The sequence below is a fragment of the Tamandua tetradactyla genome, chromosome 3 (assembly GCF_023851605.1).
Source record: "Tamandua tetradactyla isolate mTamTet1 chromosome 3, mTamTet1.pri, whole genome shotgun sequence".
In the NCBI taxonomy this organism is placed as follows: Eukaryota; Metazoa; Chordata; class Mammalia; order Pilosa; family Myrmecophagidae; genus Tamandua; species Tamandua tetradactyla.
The window spans coordinates 6,872,063-6,894,315 of NC_135329.1; the positions used below are offsets into that span (position 1 = coordinate 6,872,063).

At 36.2% G+C, this 22,253-nt stretch overlaps 1 protein-coding gene across 5 annotated transcripts in view; it reads right to left on the reverse strand.

The window, feature by feature from the left end:
• The window catches only part of ATAD2B (ATPase family AAA domain containing 2B), a 215,998-nt gene that overhangs the window by 19,295 nt on the left and 174,450 nt on the right, over window positions 1–22,253 (reverse strand). For all 5 annotated transcript variants that reach the window (XM_077152215.1, XM_077152214.1, XM_077152218.1 and 2 more), the window contains 2 exons: window positions 20,153–20,312; window positions 12,577–12,699 (listed from right to left, as the gene is read on the reverse strand). In XM_077152215.1, coding sequence (XP_077008330.1) covers window positions 12,577–12,699; window positions 20,153–20,312 — 283 coding nt within the window. The remainder of the gene's footprint in view (window positions 1–12,576; window positions 12,700–20,152; window positions 20,313–22,253) is intronic.

Sequence of the window (22,253 nt, forward strand, 5' to 3'; positions counted from 1 at the left end):
GACAGATAAGCATGGGATGGAGTTGGGACATGACTCAATTAATAAATAAGCAAGTTTCTTTCATATTTTAGTAAAATTTAAAAGTTGCTATCACAGAGATTGTCTGAGGAATGGCACATAGAAGACAACTTTTTGACCTGAGACCTCAAGGTTGCACATGGTCTAGGGACAGCAATCTGGCAAAAGGTAAAAGTCCTGGAGCAGAACAGACTTCCATAGTGTTTGAAAATACATGCTGTGTTGTCACTCTTATGTACAGCACACATCACAAATAAAAGGAAAATAAGTAGTAAAAAAAAGCCAATTTACTGCAAAATCTATGATATAGGTTTTTTTTTCTTATTATTGATTAACAATTTTAACATTCAATGATTAATTACTATACCATATCTAGAACATAAGGCCATTTAAACAATCTAATTTCTCAAGACATTATGGAATTGAGATGAGCTCGGAAGGAAAATTCAGAAAGCAGCAGTGGAATAAATTATTGTCAATTTATTATACATTTCGTAATAACGGTTAGGATTTGTGAATTAATGAGGGTACAACATTAATAAGTGAAGAAACCATAGTAAATACATGCACACACACAAAAAATTAAACATAACACTCTCAGATCATAATGGAATGAGCTGGAAATCAATAATAAGCCGAAGGCTAGAAAACTCTCAAATATATGTGGGCTAAGCAACTAACTCTTAAACAACTAGTAAGTCAAAGAAGACTTACAAGAGAAATCAGTAAATATTTCAAGGCAAATGAAAATTAACATACAACATATCAAAACTTATGGAATGGAGCCAAGGCAGGGCTGAGAGGGAAATTTATTGCCTTAAATGCCTATATTAAAAAAGAAGAGATTGTATGTGTGTGAAGATTTGTCCATGAAAATATTTTTTAAAAAAAGAAGAAAGTGGGCAGGCCAAGGTGGCTTGGGAGGTAGAGTTCTCACCTGCCATGCTGGAGACCTAGGTTTGATTCCTGGTGCCTGCTCATGCAAAAAAAAAAAAAAAAAAAAAAGAGGAAAAATTGAGGAATCAACTTTACCTGAGACACTAGAGAAAGACTTGCAAACTAAACCCAAAGGCAAAGAGAAGGAAAGAAATAACAAAGATTAGCGCAGAAATAAATGAAATGGAGAACATGAAAACAACAGAGAGAATCAACAAAACCAGAAGTTGGTTCTTTCAGAAATTCTATAAAATCAATGGACCCTTTGCTAGGCTGACAGAAAAAAGAAAAAGAAAAAAAAGAGAGAGAGAGAGGATACAAACAGATAAAATCTGAAATGGAAGGAGGGACATAACTACTGACCCCTGAAGAAATAAAGGAGATAATGGGAGGATACTTTGAGCAACTATATGCTAACAAACTAGACAACTTAGATGAAAGAGACAGTTTCCTAGAAAAGCATGAGCAACCACTACTGACTTGAGAAGCAAGATCTCAACAAACCAACAAGAGATTGAATCAGTCATCAAAAACCTCCCAATAAAGAGAAGCCCAGGACCAGATGGACTCACAAGTGAATTCCACCAAACATTGAAGAAAGAATTAGTACCAATCCTCAAACTCTTCAAAAAACTTGAAGAGGAGGGAAAGTTACCTAACTCATTCTATGAAGCCAACACCATCCTAACACCAAAGCCAGACAAAGATACAACAAGAAAAGAAAATTACAGACCAATCTCTTTAATGAATATATATGCAAAAATCCTCAACAAAATACTTGGAAATTGAATCCAGCAGCACATTAAAAAAATTATATATCATGACCAACTGGGTATATTCCAGGTATGCAAGGATGGTTCATCACAAGAAAATCAATTAATGTAATACACTGCATCAATAAATCAAAGGGAGAAAAAACATATGATCATCTTTACTGATGCAAAAAAGGCATCTGACAAAATTCAAAATCCTTTCTTGATGAAAACACTTTAATGAATAAGAATAGAAGAAACTTTCTCAACATGATAAAGGAAATGTATGAAAAGCCCACAGCTAACATCATACTCAATGGGGAAAAACTGAAAGCTTTCTTTCTAAAATAAGGAATAAGACAAGGATGTTATTCATCATTGTACTGGAAGTCTTAGCTATAGAAATTAAGCAAGAAAAAGAGATAAAAGGCATCCAAATTGGAAAGGAGGAAGTAAAAGTTTCACTGTTGGTGGATGACATGATTTTATTTGTGGAAAATCCTAAGATATCCACAGAAAAACTACTAGAGCTAACAGATGAGTACAGAAAAGTGGAAGGATATAAGATCAACATGCAAAAATCAGTAGTGTTTCTATATAACAGTATGAGCACTCTGAGGAGGAAATCAAGAAAAAAATCCCATTTACAATAGCAACTAAAAGAATTAAATATTTAGGAATAAATTTAAGCAAGAACGTAAAAGAAGTACATACAGAAAACTATAAAAAAATGCTAAAAGAAATCAAAGAAGATCTAAATAAATGGAAAAACACACCATGTCCTTGGATTCGAAGACTAAATATAGTTAAGATGGCAATTCTACCCAAATTGATTTATAGATTTAATGAAATATCAATTAAAATCCCAACAATGTACTTTGCAGAAATAGAAAAACCAATAATCAAATTTATTTGGAAGGGCAGGGTGCTAATAGCTAAAAATATCTGAAGAAAGAAAAATGAAGTAGGGGGTCTCATACTACCTAACTATAAAGCATATTACAAAGCTACAGTGGTCAAAACAGCATAAAGATAGGTATACTAACCAATGGAATTAAATTTACTGCTCAGAAAGATCCTCTCTTCTATGGTCAACTGATCTTTGATAAAATAGACAAGTTGACTCAGCTGATTTACAGCAGCCACTTCAATAAATGGTGCCTGGAGAACTGGATATCCATATCCAAAAGAGGAATACTACCTCACACCTTACACAAAAATTAACTCAAAATGGATGAAGGCCTTAAACATTAGCGCTAAGACCATGAAACTTTTAGCAGAAAATGTAAGGAAATTACCGTAAAGATCTTGTGATAGGAGGTAGTTTACTAGACCTTACAAAGTGTGAACAATGAAAGAAAAAACAGATAAATGGGATCTCCTCAAAATTGAATATTTCTGTACATCAAAGGACTTTGTCAGGAAAGTTAAAAGGCAGTCTATGTAATGGGAGATAATATTTGGGAACCACGTATCAGATAATGGTTTGATATCCAGAATATATAAAGAGATCCTACAACTTAACAACAAAAAGACAATCAACACACTTAAAAAATGGGCAAAAGACACGACAGACACTTTTCTGCAAACAAAATACAAATGGTTCAAAAACATGAAAATGGGATTAAGAAAGCCTTCTTAACCAAATGGGGGAAGAGAGAAATGAGACAAGATAAAGTTTCAGTGGCTGAAAGATTTCAAACAGAGTCGAGAGGTTATCCTGGAGGTTATTCTTACGCTTTAAATAGATATCACCTTGTTAGTTAAGACACAATGGAGAGGCTGGAGGGAGCGGCCTGAAAATGTAGAGCTGTGTTCCAGTAGCCATGTTTCTTGAAGATGATTGTACAATGATATACCTTTCGCAATGTGACTGTGTGATTGTGAAAATCTTGTGTCTTATGCTCCTTTTATCTACCTTATTGACAGAGGAGTAAAACATATGGAATAAAAATAAATAATAGGGGGAACAAATGTTAAAATAAATTTAGTAGATTGAAATGCTAGTGATCAATGAAGGGGGGGTAAGGGGTATGGTATGTTTGAATTTTTTTCTGTTTTCTCTTTATTTCTTTTTCTGAATTGATGCAAATGTTCTAAGAAATGATCGTGATGATAAATATACAACTATGTGATGATATTGTGAATTACTGATTATATATGTAGAATGGAATGATCATATGTTAAGAATGTTTGGGCTTGTTTGTTGTTATATTTTTTAAAATTTTAAAAATTAGTAAATTAAAAAAAAAAGAAAGCCTTCTTGAGCAAACAGGTGAAGAGAGAAATGAGACAAGATAAAGTTTCAGTGGCTGAAAGATTTCAGAGTTGAGCAGTTATCCTGGAGGTTATTTTTATGGATTATATAAATATACCTTTTTAGTTTACGGTGTACTGGAGTGGCTAGAGGGTCCTGAAAATACTGACACTGTTGTACTGTGTTTCAGTAGCTTTGAATCTTGACGATGACTGAATAATTATATAGCTTTTACAATGTGATTGTGTGATTTTGAAAACCTTGTGTATGATGCTCCTTTTATCCAAGATATGGACAGATAAGTAAAATAAAATAAAATAAAATAAAATAAGGATTAAAAAATAAATACATAATAGGACAGATAAGTAAAAAAATTAGGGAGACAAATTCTAATGGTCAATGAGAGGGAGGAGTAAGGAGTATGGGATGTATGAGTTTTTTCTTTTTATTTCTTTTTCTGGAGTGATGTAAATGTTCTAAAAATGTTTGTGATGATGAGTACACAACTGTGAAGATACTGAGAGCCATTAATTGTATACTATGGATGGACTGTATAAGCGTAAAGATTTCGCATTAAAAATATTTAAAAAAACAAAACAAAACAAAAACATATGAACAGATGCTCAACCTCACCAGCTACTAGGGAACTGCAAAACCACAAAAAGATATCATCTCACTGCCCCCAATAAATCCCAGAGTGATTCGAACAGTGAATAAAGAGGTATTTGCAGGGTTCCCTTGGGGGAATGGGGAGAAAGGGGAAAAAATTCAACTTCCCCATTTGGAGAATTCCTGATATTCTCACAAGCAGTGAGGACAACCAAATCAATAGACCGAGCCCGCAATCTTGGGTTTGCCCCCGTGAGACTTATTCCAGTGAAGGATAGGCTTAGCTTGCTTAAATTAGGCCTCAGAGTCACTCCCAGAGAACCACTTTCGTTGCTCAGATGTGGCCTCTCTTTCTCTCTGACACAGCAAGCGAACTCACTGCCCTCCCCCACCTCTGCGTGGGACATGACTTCCAGGGGTGTAAACCACCCTGGCAATGTGGGACAGAAATCCTAGAATGAGTTGGGACTCAGCATCAAAGGTTTCAGAAAACCTTCTCAATCAAAAGGGGAGGAGAGAAATGAGACAAAATAAAGTGTCAGTGGCTGAGAGATTTCAAACAGAACTGAGAGGTTGTCCTGGAGGTTGTTATGCATTGTACAGATATACCCTTTTTAGTTTATGTTACATTAGAGTGGCTAAAGGGAACTGTAGAGCCGTGTTCCAGTACCCATGGTTCTTTTTTTATTTTGTTTTGTTTTTAGAGTTTTTATTTTTTATTTTATTTTTTGTGAAAAATAACATGTATACAAAAAAGCAATAAATTTCAAAGCACATAGCGATAATTAGTTGTAGAACAGATTTCAGAGTTTGACATGGGTTACAACTCCACAATTTTAGGTTTTTACCTCTAGCTACTCTTAGACACTAGAGACTAAAAGAAATATCAGTATAATGTTTCAGCAGTCATTCTCATTTGTTAAACCCTACCTTCTCTGTATAACTCCACCATCATCTTTGATCTTTCTCCCACTCTCTAGGGATATTTGGATTATACCCATTCTAACTTTTTCACGTTGGAAAGGGCTGTCGATAATATGGGATGGGGAATGGAACTAGTTGATGTTCTGGAGAGGCTGGCTTCTCAGCATTTCAGGACTTATCTGGTCCAGGGACCTATCTGGAGGTTGTAGGTTTCTGGAAAGTTACCCTAGTGCATGGAATCTTTATAGAATCTTACATAATGCCCGAGGTGCTCTTTATGATTGGCAGGAATGGTTTTGGTTGGGGTTTAGCGGGTTATGTTAGGTAGCAATGTCTAACTGAAGCTTGTGTAAGAGTGACCTCCAGAGTAGCCTCTCGACCATTTGAACTCTCTTAGCCACTGGTACCTTATATGTTACACTTCTTTTCACCCTTTTGGTCAGGATGGCATTGCTGATCCCACGGTGCCAGGACCAATCTCATCCCCGAGAGTCATCTCCCACACCTTCAGGAAGACCTTCACCCCTGGATGTCATGTCCAACGTACAGGGCAGAGCAATTACTTCACTTGTAGAGTTGGGCCCAGAGAGAGAGAGCCACATCTGAGCTTACAAGAGGTCCTCTGGAAGTAACTCTTAGGCATACCTGTAGGTAGGCTAAGCTTCTCTACTATGTATATAAGCTTCACAAGAGCAAGCCTCAAGATCAAGAGCCCGGCCCATTGTAGCCATGTTTCTTGAAGATGATTGTATAATGATACAGCTTTTGCAATGTGACTGTGTGATTGTAAAAACCTTGTATTTGATGCTCCTGTTCTCTACAGTATGGACAGATGAGTGAAAAATATGGACAAAAAATAAACAAATAATAGGGGGAACAAAGGTTAACATAAATTGAGTAGATTGAAATACTAGTGGTCAATTAGAGGGAGGGGTAATGCGTATGGCATGTATGAGCTTTTTCTTTTTTCTTTCTTTTGCTGGAGATGTAAATGTTCAAAAAGATGATCATGGTGATAAATACTCAACTATGTGATGATATTGTGAGCCATTGACTGTAACCATGTCAAGAATGTTTGTATGTTTGTTTGTTTATAATTTTTAAAACCACACTATAAAAAAAGATATCATCTCATACCTACTAATGGCCATTATAAAAAAAACAAACAAACAGAAAACTATAAGTGCTGGAGAGGATGTGGAGAAAGAGGCACAGTTATTCACCGTGGGTGGGAACATAGAATGGTGCAATTGCTCTGAAAGGCAGTTTGGTGGTTCCTCAGGAAGCTAAGGATAGAATTGCCATATGATCCAGCAATCACATCGCTAGGTTTATACTTGGAGTGACTGAAGGCATTTGTACACCAATGTTTATAGCAGCATAAAGATGGAAACAACCCAAATATCCACTGACAGACAAGTGGTTAAACAAACTGTGGTGTATACATACATATGATGGAATATTACACAGCTGTAAAACAGAATAAAGTCATGATGCATATAACCACATGGATGAAACTTGATGACATTATGTTGAGCAAAATTAACCAGAACCAAAAGGACAAATTAAGTCTCTCTAATATGAACTAGCTATAATGAGCAAATGCTGAGAGTTAAAGTTAACAACACAGGATATCAGGAAATAGAAAGAGGGTAGAGATTGGGCATTTGATGTTGAAGTAGTAGAGAATGTTCAACGAGATTGATTGTAAAGATTCAGAAATGGATAGAACACTACTATCTGATGGTAGCACTATTCTAAGTATAATGAACAAAGCTGAGTGTGAATATGGTTGAAAGGGAAGGCTAGAGGGCTATATTACACCAGAAGAAAAGAAAGGGGATAAAAACTGAGACTGAGTAATTTAGCAAAAGCTAGAGGGGACAATAATGGTGATTAAATGTACAAATACAAGAACAATTTTCAGGAGAGAAAACAAATGAATGTCAACCTGGCTAGGTTTTGAAAATGGGGTGGTATATGAAAAAATACAATCAATGCAAACTAGTGTCTATAGTTAAGTTACACTATATTATCCACTAATGTAGCAAAGGCAATATACCAAAGCTAAATGTCAATAAGAGGGAGATATTAGGGAGAGGTATGGGATTCTTGTTTCTCCTTTTTTTTTTATTCTTCCTCTTTTTCTTAGTTATTTTTTATTTTTCTCTCTTCTTTCTTTACAGAAGAAATGGAAATATTTCTTCTCATAGTGTTGTGCCAATTTGTAAGGATGTATGCACCCTAGAAAAGCCATGTTTTAATCCTAATCCCATTTTGTAAAGGCAGCTGTTTCATCTAATCCCTATTCAGTACTGTATGTTTGAAACTGTAATTAGATTATCTTCCTGGAGATGTGACTCAGTCAAGAGTGGTTGTTAAATTGAATTAGGGAGAGACATGTCTCTGCCCATTCCAGGTGGGTCTTGATTAGTTTATTGAAATTCTATAAAAAAGGAGATATTTTGAAGAAAGCAAGAGATTTTGAGAGAACAGAATGACATAGCCACAAGCAGCAGAGAGTCTACCAGCCAGTGACCTTTGAAGATGAAGAAAGAAAACGTCTCCCAGGGAGCTTCATGAAAGAGGAAGCCAGGAGAAAATGCTAGTAGATGACACTGTGTTCGCCACATGCCTTTCTAGATGAGAGAGAAACCCTGACCACATTTGCCATGTACCTCCTTACTTCAGAGAGAAACCCTGAACTTCATCAGCCTTATTAATTCAAGGTATCATTCCCGGCTGCCTTAGATTGGACATTTCTATAGACTTGCCTTAATTGGGACATTTCCACGACCTAAAAACTATAAACTTGCAACTTATTAAATTCCCCTTTTTAAAAGCCATTCTGTTTCTGGTATATTGCATTCGGGCAGCTAGCAAACTAGAACAAATGGTGGATACATAACTATGGATTATACTGGGAGCCAGTGTGTACAACTTCATAACATAATAAACCTTGAGAACATTATGTTCAGTGAAATAAGCCAGAAACAAAAAGACAAATATGGGTTATCTGTGTGACACCTGAGACTCACAGCTAGAGTTCTACAGCTCTGAAAGTCAGATTACCCCAAAGAGTAACCATTAAAGAAGCTGAAAAAGAGATCAGACTTCAATTAGAGATATGAATGAAGCTGATCTGGCTAAGAAGTAAATCAGAGTACATGGTAAAGGATGACACTGACTATTTTAAAACTTCAACTTCTAACGTGAGTCCAAAGGGAGGGATGTTTGTTACAAAATTCACATTTTCTGTAGCACACTACCTAATTTAACCTGTATGGTCAGTTTATTCAAGCAATATAATTACATGGAAACTTGAATAGGGAATGAGATCTTGTTATTCTGTACAAGTTAATATAATACCCTAATATATCCCAGAGTAATCTGGGCAGAAAATAAAAATTATTCTATTTACTAAGTCCCCTTAAGGGACCGGGGAAAAATGGGTAAATATTAAACGTTCCCACCTGGGGAATTTCCTGATATTTTCACAAGCATTAGGGAACACCAATTTAGTAAGCTAAGCCCTTGATCTGGGGCTTGCCCTTAGGAAACTTATTCCTGCAAAGGAGTAGCCAAGTCTACTTATGATTATACCTAAGAGTCACTCCCAGAGAACCTCTTTTGTTGCTCAGATACAGTCTTTGTCTCTAAGCCAACTCTGAAAATAAACTGACTACCCTCTCTTCTACATGGGACATGACTCCCAGGGACGAGCCTGGACCTGGAATCATGGGACTGAGAATGCATTCTTGACCAGAAAGGGGAAAAGAAATGAAACAGAAAGTTTCAGTGGGTAAGAGATTTCAAACAGAGTCAGAGTCATTCTGAAGGTTATTCTTATGCATTATATAGATATTCCATTTTAGTTTCTAGTGTATTAGAATAACTAGAAGGAAATTCCTGAAACTGTTCAACTATAGTCCAGTAGGGTTGATTCTTGAAAACAAGGACATAACCAATAGCTTTTATGATTTGACTGTGTGATTGTGCAAACCTTATGACTGACACTCCATTTCTCCAGTGTATGGGCAGATGAGTAAGGAAATAAAGACAAAAAATAAATAATAGTGGGGGGGACAAAGGGTTTGGTACATTTTAGATGTTCTTTCTTCTTTTTAATATTTTTTCCTTTGGAGTAATGAAAATGCTCAAATTGTCATGATGTACGCATAATTATACGATGATACTGTGAGTCACTGTACACTGTGGATATGACTATATGTGAATATGTGAATATATCTCAATAAAGTTGTATTAAAAAAAGTTCTTAAATTCCTGTGCGTGTGGATCTATTATAAATAAGATCTCTTCAAGATGCTACTTCAGTTAAGGAGAGGCCCAAATAAACTAGGTTGGGCTTTAATCTGGATTCCTGCAGTCCTTAAAAGTGGAGTGAAAGTAAGAAAGACAGAGAGAAGCCACGAGGAGCAGTCAGAAGCTGGAAATCAAAAGAATCCAAAAGAGAAAGAAGACACTGCCATGTGTGCTAATGTGTGACAGAAAAGCCAAGAACAAATAATCACCAGTAGTCAGCCCTAGAATGTCACAGTCCTTTGGGAAAATGCATTGTCTTGATGATGCCTCGATTTGGGAATTCTCCTAATCTCAAAAACATGAGTTAATAAATTTCTGTTGCATGGTATTTGGTTTAGCAACCAAATATTTTCCCTATCTAGATTGGTGGTATTTATATCTACTAAGACATTCAACAAGTAATCTAGAGCCAATTTCAATTTTTCCTTCCCTTTACAGTATCCTCCACCCACACAACTACATCTCTTATATTCATCCTCCCCATTTTCATTCACTTTTCACTAATTAGAACCCTGGACTATTTCAATGTGGCTTCTTTATCTTCCTAACAACCTTATTCATATACACTTTATATAATTTAAAAATCACCCATTTAGGGTGGGCCGCGGTGGCTCAGCGGGCAAAGTGCTTGCCTGCTATGCCGGAGGACCTCGGTTCGATTCCCGGCCCCAGCCCATGTAACAAAAACGGAAAAACAAAATACAATAAAGCAAGAAAATGTTTGGAGATGTTTCCCTTTCTTCCTTCCTTCCTTCCTTCTATCCTTCCTTCCTTCTCTCTGTCTTTCCTTAAAAAAAAAAAAAAAAAAAAAATCACCCATTTACATGAGCATATACTTCAGATGGTTTGTATGGTTTATATATGTATTCCAATAAACTGCACTTAAAAAATCACCCATTTTAAGCATACAATTCAATTATTTGGGTACATTTATAGAACAATCTGATTTTAGAAGACTGTACCAAACAACCACTAAATCTTCACTTTTTTTCTCTACGGATTTGCCTTTTCTGGGCATTTTAAGTAAATGGAATCATATAATATGTGGTCTTTTGTGTCTCTCTTCTTTCCCTTAGCATAATGTTTCTGAAGTTTACCCATGTTGTAGCATTTATTAGTATTTGGTTGCTTTGTACTGCTTAATAGTATGGCACTGTATTTATGCCATGTTTTGTTTATTCATTCATCAGCTGATGGATATCTGGGTTCTTTCCAGCTTTGGGTTATTATGAATAATATTGCTATGAACATCTGTGTACACGTCTTTAAGCAGACATATGTTTTCATTTCTCTTGGGTAGATTCCTAGGAATATAACTGCTAGGTGGTATGGTAAGTCTACAATTCACTTCTTGGAAAACTGCAAAACTATTTCGCAAACTGGCTCCGGCAGCATTTTCTTCAATCTCCCATCTTTTAGTCCTGCCACATTTAGTCCATTCTATATACTGTTGTCAAAGCTATCCAACCAATTAATTCCACTGCTTAAAATAATTCAATGGGGCAGGCCACAGTGGCTCAGGAGGCAGAGTTCTTGTCTGCCACGCCAGAGACCCAGGTTCGATCCCCAGAGCCTGCCTATGCAAAAAATAAATAAATAAATAAATAATCATTCAAAGACTCCTATTGCCAATGACAATGGCTTTCAAAAGCCATTGAATTCAGAAAAACTACATGAATAATTTGTTAAAATGCAGATTTCTTGGGTCCTACTCTCTCAGAGAAACTAATAATAGGCAAACACATTTTGAAAAACACTGGCCTACAAGCTGAAGTCCAAACTCCTTAGCATGACACTAATTCACTGAAATATTAATGAAAACTTGTTATATACCAGAAACAGTTCTAGGACCTGGAGTAGAGCTATGAACAAGACATTTAACCCACCTGCTCCTATAGCACTTTTATTCTAAATAAGGAAAAAAGGGACAACAACAACAAAAAAAACAAAGAGCAAAATGTCAAGTACTGTGATGATCAGAACCTATGTAGTATTAAGTGATCAGGGAAGAGGTCTCTAAGGAGACAGAAGAAAAGCCACTCCACAGCTTTGATGTCCAGGACCAAGTTCACCTCTCAAACCCTATGTCACACCATTACGTATATGTTTACCAATACCAATTTAAAGTTCTTCTAACGCATCAAGAGTTTCACACCTCTGTGCCTTTATATATGATATTATTTCCTCTGCTTGCAATACTGCCTCCTTCCCTTTCATTTACCTCCCTTCCCCTAGTCCACTAAGGAAAATACTTCTATATTCATTCCCTAAACTCTGATTAAAATGAAAAGTTTCCTATTGGGAGGGCTCTGAATATGCTTCAACCAGTGCATATATCACACTGCACTTAATTTTTTTTTACATCTCCCTCTCTCCTACTTAAGTTTGAGTTCCTTAAGAACATATAAAAATTGAATTAACAAATCATATCAGCTAATTCTGTGTTTCTAACAATAGAATTGTTGATAAACTTCACTGAGGGGGGAAAACAGTACTCCTTAAAATGTCAAAGTTTAAATCTTTTCATATATGAAGGTACATCCAAATCCTTTAAAAATAACAATCAATGATTAACAAAGCCACACTCCTGCAAAAGAAACTTCACTAAAAAACACTTTAAACCTATTATTTACAAACAAATCTTCATAGAAGGTAAAGTTTTATAATATCTTTCGGAATTTACATCACATATATTGGTATCAGAAAATAAGTGCGGGTTCCACCTCAGAAAGTATCATATTCATTTCCCTAACTTACCTCTTTTTATTCTTGCTTCCTTAATTTCTTCACAGAGTTTATTAAATTCTGGATCCAATTCTGCAGCAATGATCGCATGCGCAGTGTCCTTCAGAGTGCAAGCTCTGTGCCTAATTATTTTGTCTGTTAAAAAACAGTTGGTATATAGTTACTATACATATAAATGAAATAATATTAACAAAGAGCATCTTAAGAAGTGGAGTAAGAGTACAATTATTTAAATTAAATTGTAAAAAACATTTTCAAGTGAGAAATCGGTTCATTTTAATGATGGGTAAAAAGTAAAAATAATCTCTCAATCCACTGACAAGCCTCTAATATGTGTACTTTTAGAATCTCAAAGTACTAAGTTTGTTTAAACAAATTATTACCTCAAAGATAGATATATGGCTTCAAAAATTACAATGAGGGATTGAATCCAAGATGGTGGCCTAGTGGTGTGTGGGATTTAGTTTGTCCGTCAGAGCAGCTAGTAAATAGCCAGGAACAGTATAGAACAACTGGTGGGGCCACATCAGTGACCACACACCCAGCCTATACCAGCTGGACCAGCTGTGAGCCCACCCAGAACTGAGAGTGTCCCAAGCCGTGGAGGCTGGTGCCCCTCCCCCACAGGTTACTTCCCAGAGAGGAAAAGAAAGAGACTTTACTAGCAGCAAAGGGCTGAGCTCAACCAAGCTCCAATTGTGGAATTAGTTAACAAATTCTGACTCCTAAAAATAGGCTCCTAGGGACTTCCGGGTCAAGATGGCAGCTTAACAACATGTGCATTTTAGTTCATCCTCCAGAACAACTACTAAATAACCAGAAACAGTACAGAACAGCTCCTGGGGCCACGTCAGTGACCAGACACACAGCGTACCCCAGTCTGGACCAGCTGGACCAGCTGCGAGCACCTCCCAGAACCGTGAGTTCCCAAAGCTGCGGCGGCCAGCTCCCCTCCCCCACAGGCCGCTTCCCAGAGGGAAAAGGAAAGGACTTTACCAGCAGCAGGGACTGGGCACAATCAAATGCCAATTGTGGAACTAATTAACAAATTCTGACCACTAAAAATAGGCCCCCAGCTTAGGTGAATCTGATCAAAGTGGAGGTTGCTCATTTTTGCCCTGGCACCAAGGGGGCAGGACTGACAGAAAAAGGGGGAAAAAAAAAAAAAGGAAACAGAGGTTTTTGTGGCTGTGTGTCTACAAAGGCTTGACTGCCTCTGGATACAGCAGTAGGACTTTTCAGGCTGCAACTGTCCCAGGCATAGGCAGAAGTGAGCTCTCTGGGGGCTTGTCTGGAGCCTGTGCCTTCCCCAGGGGAGGGGTGAATGAAGCCCCACCCAGGTGGAATCCCTCCATCAAGGAATTCAGACCCCAGGGCTTGGTAATTTGAAGCCATTAAAACCAGCCTACAACCTCTCCTCTGTCTCCACCACACCCGCAGCAGGGAGAGTCTGCCAAAGTTAAAGGCACGGCATCATCCTATGTTGGTGGGACCTGCAGTCAGACAAGTGCCACACACAGGGCAGGATAAGAAAAACAGAGTCCAGAGACTTCATAGGAAAGTCTTTCAACCTGCTGGGTTTCACCCTCAGGGAAAACCGATGCAGGTGACTCTTTCCTCCTGATAGGAGGCCAGTTTGGTCTGGGAAAATCTGGCTGGGGTATATAATATCTAAGTAGACCCTCCTAAGCGTGTGTGGGGGGGAAGGCACCACACAAGCAGGGCAAGAAACAAGAAAACAAGGACTGAAAAATTCTCCTCTGTTAAACAAAACTTAAGCTAAAGGTCCAGATAAAGCTGAACGGAATGCCAAAGAACAGACAGACAACAAATTCATCCAGCAAGAAAACCCTAGATAAAAGAAGTGAAAGCAATCTCCAGAATAAACTAATTAAGGTAATTAAATGCCTAGATGCCATCAAAAAATAATAAATCACACTAGGAAAATTGAAGATATGGCCCAGTCAAAGGAACAAACCAACAATTCAAATGACATACAGGAGCTGAAACAATTAATTCAGAATGTACAGACAGACACGGAAAATCTCATCAAAAACCAAATCAATGAATTGAGGGAGGATATAAAGAAGGCAAGGAAAGAACAAAAAGAAGAAACTGAAAGTCTAAAAAAAACAAGCCACAGAACTTATGGGAATGAAAGACACAGTAGAAGAGATGAAAAAAACAATGGAAACCTACAATGGTAGATTTCAAGAGAGAGAATATAGGATTTCAAAACTGGAGGATGGAACATCTGAAACCGAAAAGAAACAGAAACTATAGGAAAAAAAAATGGAAAAATATGAGCAGGGACTCAGGGAATTGAAAGACAATATGAAGCACACGAATATACATGTTGTGGGTGTCCCAGAAGGAGAAGAGAAGGGAAAAGGAGGAGAAAAACTAATGGAGGAAATTATCGCTGAAAATTTCCCAACTCTTATGAAAGACTTAAAATTACAGATCCAAGAAGTGCAGCGTACCCCAAAGAGAATAGATCCAAATAGACATACTCCAAGACATGGAATAATCAGAATGTCAGAGGTCAAAGAGAAAGAGAGGATCTTGAAAGCAGCAAGAGAAAAGCAATCCATCACATACAAGGGAAGCCCAATAAGACTATGCGCAGATCTCTCAGCTGAAACCATGGAGGCGAGAAGACAGTGGGATAATATATTTAAATTATTAAAAGAGAAAAACTGCCAACCAAGAATTCTATATCCAGCAAAATTGTCCTTCAAAAATGAGGGAGAAATTAAAACATTTTCAGACAAAAAATCACTGAGAGAATTTGTGACCAAGAGACCAGCTCTGCAAGAAATACTAAACACTAGAGACAGATATGAAGACAGAAGAGAGAGGTGTGGAGAAGAGTGTAGAAAGGAAGACTATGAGTAAAGGTAAAAAGAAGGAAAATTAGATATGATATATAAAATCCAGAAGGCAAAACAGTAGAAGAAAGTACTACCCATGCAGTAGTAACACTGAATGTTAATGGATTAAACTCTCCAATCAAAAGACATAGTCTGGCAGAATGGATTAAAAAACAGGACCCATCTATATGCTGTCTCTACTCAAAGGACACGAAACTCTTCAAAAACACTGAAGAGGAGGGAAGACTACGTAACTCATTCTACGAAGCCAACATCACCCTCATACCAAAGCCAGACAAAGATAATACAAGAAAAGAAAATTACAGACTGATCTCTCTAATGAATACAGACGCAAAAATCTTCAACAAAACTCTTGCAAATTAAATCCAACAGCACATTGAAGAATAACAGAGTGGGCCCCGTGGCTCAGCAGGCAGAGTTCTCGCCTGCCATGCCAGAGACCCAGGTTCAATTCCCAGTGCCTGCCCATGCAAAACAAAGAATAATACACCATGACCAAGAAGGATTGTCTGAGGTATGCAAGGATGGTTCAACATAAGAAAATCAATTAATGCAATACACCACATCAACAAATTGAAGCAGAAAAACCACAAGATCGTCTCAATTGATGCAGAAAAGGCATTTGACAAAATTCAACATCCTTTCTTGCTGAAAACACTTCAAAGGATAGGAACAGAAGGGAACTTCCTCAACATGATAAAGAGAACCACAGCTAATATCATCCTCAATGGGGAAAAACTGAAAACTTTCTCCCTATGGTCAGGAACAAGACAAGGATGTCCACTGTCACCACTGTTATTCAACATTGTGTTGGAAGTTCAAGCTGGAGCAACTAGACAAGAAAAAGAAATATAAGCCATCAAAATTGGAAAGGAAGAAGAAAAACTCCCACTGTTTGCAGAGGATAAGATGCTATTTGGAAAAACCCTGAAAAATCCACAACAAAACTACTAGAGCTAATAAATGAGTACAGCAAAGTGGCAGGTTACAAGATAAACACTAAAAAATCTGTAGTGTTTCTATACACTAGTAATGAGAAATCTGAGGGGGAAATCAAGAAACAAATTTCATTTACAATTGCAACCAAAAGAATAAAATATTTAGGAATAAATTTAACTAAAGTGACAAAAGACTTATAGAAAGAAAACTACAAGAAATTGTTAAAAGAAATCAAAGAAGACCTAAATAGATGGAAGGGCATACCGTGTTCATGGATTGGAAGACTAAATACAGTTAAGATATCAATTCTACCTAAATTGTTTTACAGATTCAATGGAATACCAATTAAAATCCCCAAAACTTACTTTTCAGAAATAGAAAAACCAATAACCAAATTTATCTGGAAGTGCAGGGTGCTGCCAAATAGCTAAAAATATCCTGAGGGAAAAAAAAGGAAGTCAGAGGTCTCATGCTCCCTGACTTTAAGGCATATTATAAAGCTACAGTGATCAAAACAGCATGGTACTGGCATAAAGGTAGATATATTTACCAATGGAATCGAACAGAGTGTTCAAATATAGACCCTCTCATCTATGGACAATTGATCTTTGATAAGGTAGTCAAGCCAACTCACCTGGGACAGAACAGTCTCTTCAATAAATGGTGCCTAGAGAACTGGACATCCATATGCAAAAGAATGAAAGAGGACCCATATCTCACACCCTATACAAATGTCAACTCAAAATGGATCAAAGACCTAAACATCAGATCTAAGACCATAAAACTATTAGAAGAAAATGTAGGGAAATATCTTATAAATCTTATACTTGGAGGCAGTTTTATAGACTTTACACCCAAAGCAAGAGCATTGAAGAAATAAATAAATGGGAATTCCTCAAAATTAAACACTTTTGCACATTAAAGAACTTCATCAAGAAAGTAAAAAGACAGCCTACCCAGTGGGAGACAACATTTGGAATTGACATATCAGATAAAGGTCTAGTATCTGGAATTTATAAAGAGATTGTTCAACTCAACAACAAAAAGACAGACAACCCAATGACAAAATGGGCAAAAGACTTGAACAGACACTTCTCAGAAGAAACACAAATGGCCAAAAGGCACATGAAGAGATGCTCAACTTCCCTGGCTATTACAGAAATGCAAATCAAAACCACAATGAGATATCGTCTCACACCCACCAGAATGGCCATTATCAATAAAACAGAAAATGACAAGTGCTGGAGAGGATGTGGAGAAAGAGGCACACTTATCCACTGTTGGTGGGAATGTCATATAGTATAACTACTGTGGAAGGCAGTTTGGCAGTTCCTCAAAAAGCTAAATACAGAATTGCCATATGACCCGGGAAGACCATTGCTAGGTATTTACTCAGAGGACATGAGGGCAAGGACACAAACGGACATTTGCACACCAATGTTTATAGCAGCATTATTTACAATTGCAAAGAGATGGAAACAGCCAAAATATCCATCAACAGACGAGTGGCTAAACAAACTGGTATATACATATGATGGAATATTATGCAGCCGTAAAACAGAATAAAGTTATGAAGTATGTAACAACATGGATGGACCTTAAGGACATTATGCTGAGTGAGATAAGCCAGAAACTAAAGGACAAATACTGTATCTCACTGATATGAACTGATATTACTGAATAAACTTGGAGAATTTCTTTGGCAACAGAAACCATCAGGAGGTAGAAATAGGGTAAGATATCAGGTAATTGGAGCTGAAGGGATACAGATTGTGCAAAGGGACTGAATGTAAAACTCAGAAATGGACAGCACAATATTACCTAACTGCAATATAACTATGTTAAAACACTGAATGAAGCTGAATGTTAGAATGATAGAGGGAGGAGGGCTGGGGGTACGAATGAAATCACAAAGAAAGATAGATAATAAAGACTGAAATAGTATAATCGAGGAATGCCTAGAGTATATAAGGATAGTGATTAAATGTACAAATTTTAAAAATGTTTTTGCATGAGGAAGAACAAAGCAATGTCATTACTGCAGGGTGCAGAAAATAGATGGCAATCAATACTTTAAAATTTCAACTTATGTGTTTGACTAAAGCAAAAAATGTTTATTCGGTACAAAATTATATTTTGACTAGCGCATTTCCTAATATAACTTATGTAGACAGCTTAATTGAACACCATAAGTACATGGAAACTTGAGTAGGACATGAAATTTTGTTGGTTTGTCCAGAATGATGCCCCAATAAATCCAAGAGTGATTTAAACAGTGAATAAAAAAGTATCTGCAAAGTCCCCTTTGGGACCATTGGGGAATGGTGAGAACAAGGGAAAATTCAACTTCCCCAAATTGAATTCTTGATATTCTCACAAGCAGAGTGGATAACCAAAGCTATATGCTGAGCTCCCAGTCTTGGGGTTTGTTCATATGAAATTTAAGTAGGATAGGTCAAGCCTACTTAAAATTAGGCCTAAGAGTCATCCTGAAGAGAACCTCTTTTTTTTGCTCAGATGTGGCCTCTCTCTCCAGCCAACACAATAAGCAAACTCACCATCCTCCCCCTGTCTATGAGGGACATGATTCCCAGGGGTGTGGAACTTCCTGGCAATGTGGGACAGAAATCCTAGGATGAGCTGGAACTCAGTATCATGGGATTGAGAAAACCCCTAGAATGAGCTGAGACCCAGCATCAAGGGACTGAGAAAACCTTCTCGACCAAAAGGGGGAAGAGGGAAATTAGACAAAGTGTCAATGGCTGAGAGATTCCAAACAGAGTTGAGAGGTTACCCTGGAGGTTATTCTTATGCATTAAGTAGATATCACCTTTTTAGTCAAGATGTAATGGAGAGGCTGGAGGGAACTGCCTGAAAATGTAGAGCTGCGTTCTAGTAGCCATGTTTCTTGGAGATGATTGTATAATGATAAAGCTTTCACAATGTGACTATGTGATTGTGAAAACCTTGTGTCTGATGCTCCTTTTATCTACCTTGTCGACAGAGAGTAGAACACATGGAATAAAAATAAATAATATGAAGAATAAATGTTAAGATAAATTTAGTTTGAAATCTAGTGATCAATGAAAGGGAGGGGTAAAAGGGTATGGTATGTATAAATTTTTTTTTTCTGTTTTCATTTTATTTCTTTATCTGAATAGATGCAAGTGTTCTAAGAAATGATCATGATGATGAATATGCAACTAGATGATGATATTGTGAATTACTGATTATATATGTAGAACGGAATGATCAAAATAGGAATGCTTGCGTTTGTTAGGTGTTTTTTGGTATTTAAAAAAATAAAACTAAAAAATTAAAAAAAAACAAAACCCCAACTTGTAGAACAGATAATATGCCACATAAAGAGGTCTTTATTCTATGTAAATGTATTTTATCTCACTGGTTTCCCAAGACTCCCAGTGTTTATCAGCACTGGGTTTGTTGACAAAATAAATATATTTTTAATTATATTTTTAATTACTCAGTTTTCTGTCATAGCCTAAACAAAATTATACCTTAAGTATAAAAAAAAATAGTAAACGAAGAAACTAAATCCTGAACATAATACCTAACCTAGAACAAATTTAAAATTCTCTAATTTAAGCATATTACTTTTAAGTATATTGTTAGTTTCTTATCAAGAAGTTTCTAAATACAATAAGTCATTGATATTAATTTGTCTATCTAAAACACAGACATGATTTAGTGTTTAAACTATCTTATCAGGTCAACCTTGCTTTATGCATCCTTACCTCCTGGGTCTTTATCTGGATTGTACTCTAAAGCATTGCTACAGATGAGGTCAATATCTTTCAGGAAATCCTTAGCAGTCAAGTAACTGTGCTTATCAATTTTAGTTATTATTGTTGATAAATCCATTGGTTCCTTGATCACTTCAAGATAATCCGAAACCTACAACAAACAGGATATTTTAATAAAAATTGCTTCTGATTTTTCACATGACCTCAGTCCATAAGAACACAAAAACATACAGCTCTTCAAAAATTAAATCTAGACATTTAAGAAATAATTACAGTGCAGCTTATGTTACTAACGTTATCATCTGTCATACTTTCCATGAAAGGTCTGTTTCCAAAGTCAAATCAAAATCACCTCTGCAATGTTTCTCATCTTGAAATTTAAAACTAATTGTTTCAGCCTTTTTTCCCCCCTCAATCCTTTGAACATATATGAGAAGAGGATGTCTAGGTAAAAGCAATCAGTAAGCATCAACAAATGTTGCTTTGAGGAAAAAAGAAAGAAGAAAGATTGACTTTTCATATCATTAGAGAAATTGCTGTCGTATCTCTTTAAAAATTATAAACCAAAAACAATTTTTTTTTCAGTTTTCTAGATAATCATTTCATGGAAAGTGTTTTCCATTCCTTTAGAATCATTACAAACCTTCTGAGCCAGTAATATAACAAAATCTAGTATTGCTTTAATGACTAGTAAAAGATTACCTGAATTTATTCCTAATGATAAGCAAATCTACAAACAGGAAAAACTTTTTGTTCTCTGCTCATTTTCTGGGTTATCCAAAGTAGGAGACATTAATTCACGGCTTGCCCAGAAAATTAGGTTTTATATCATTTGACCAATAAGAAAGCTCTAGCAACCTAAGCATCCCAACAAGGCAAATCTCAGAGCAATTAATTGAGTCTGATATAAAAGCAGACTGAGCAGTACTTTTTAATTAATCCATGAACAATTTCTGGGAGCAGGGTCCTTTCTGCCCATAAAACTGAAAGATAATTTTCTCATAGTTTGAGATGCATCATTGTCTTTTTAAATTACATATACACATACATATATTTAAATCATATATAGTTAAAATTTTAAGATTACATATTTTTAAAATGTTAGGGGTGTGTGTGTTTTTAATTTATTTTTTCACTGTTAAGTGCCGAAAACCAGTCATTCTCCTTATTGGGGAAAGTAGTGGAGCTGTACGTGAGATTAGAAATAGCTCAGAAAATACTAGTTGAAGTCTTAGCTCTGACATTTAACATGCCCTGAGTATATGTGGGAAATATTTTATAAACTGTAATAACTATAAAAATTTATATAACTAGAAGTTATAAAATTTGAGTACCCCTGCTTAATTTTAAAACTCGACATTTATATTCTAGTTTTGTTTCTCTGCACTCTGCCTTGGAACATGATAAAGTTTGTAGACATTTTAAATTTATTATCGGAATATAAACTTTGCATTTTAAGTTATCTAAATATTATCTTGTTTTCTCCTCTCTAATGCTTCCAGGGGCTCCTATGCTTTCAGTTTCAAGAGCAAAGAACCAGTAGCAAAATGAACCTGAGAAGAAAGAACAATGGAAGAAACAAGAGTAATATAACCCAGCCCCTAAGTTTTTTTTATCTGATTTCTATCTCCTAATTTCTATCCCCCTCCACTGCCTATTCACCATTTATAAAACTTTTACTCTTTTATAGATGGCATTTGAAATCTGACAATCTTTTTTGATTAGAAAGAAAAATGAGTTTTTTGGATAAAGGCAAAACTGGTTTACTCTAAGCATGAGAGGTTGACTTAGGGGCAGCCTTCATCCTTTAAAAAGTGTCAGAATCCAAACTTACCCAATCTGAAAAAAATAAATCAACAGATAAGCATTTAAAACACTCTTCAAAGCTGGTTGAGAGTTTTAAGATTATCTGAAAACACTAGGAGGAAAAACGTTACAGAAATATAAAGTAATATTTAGTAATTAGTAAAGCAAATCATCCTAGTTGAAAAAGAAAGAAGGTAGCTATGATGTAGTGTAAAGAATATGGACTCTGATTTTTTAAAGCTTCCAAGTTTTGGCTATGTTATTTGCCAACTGTCTGATCTAACCA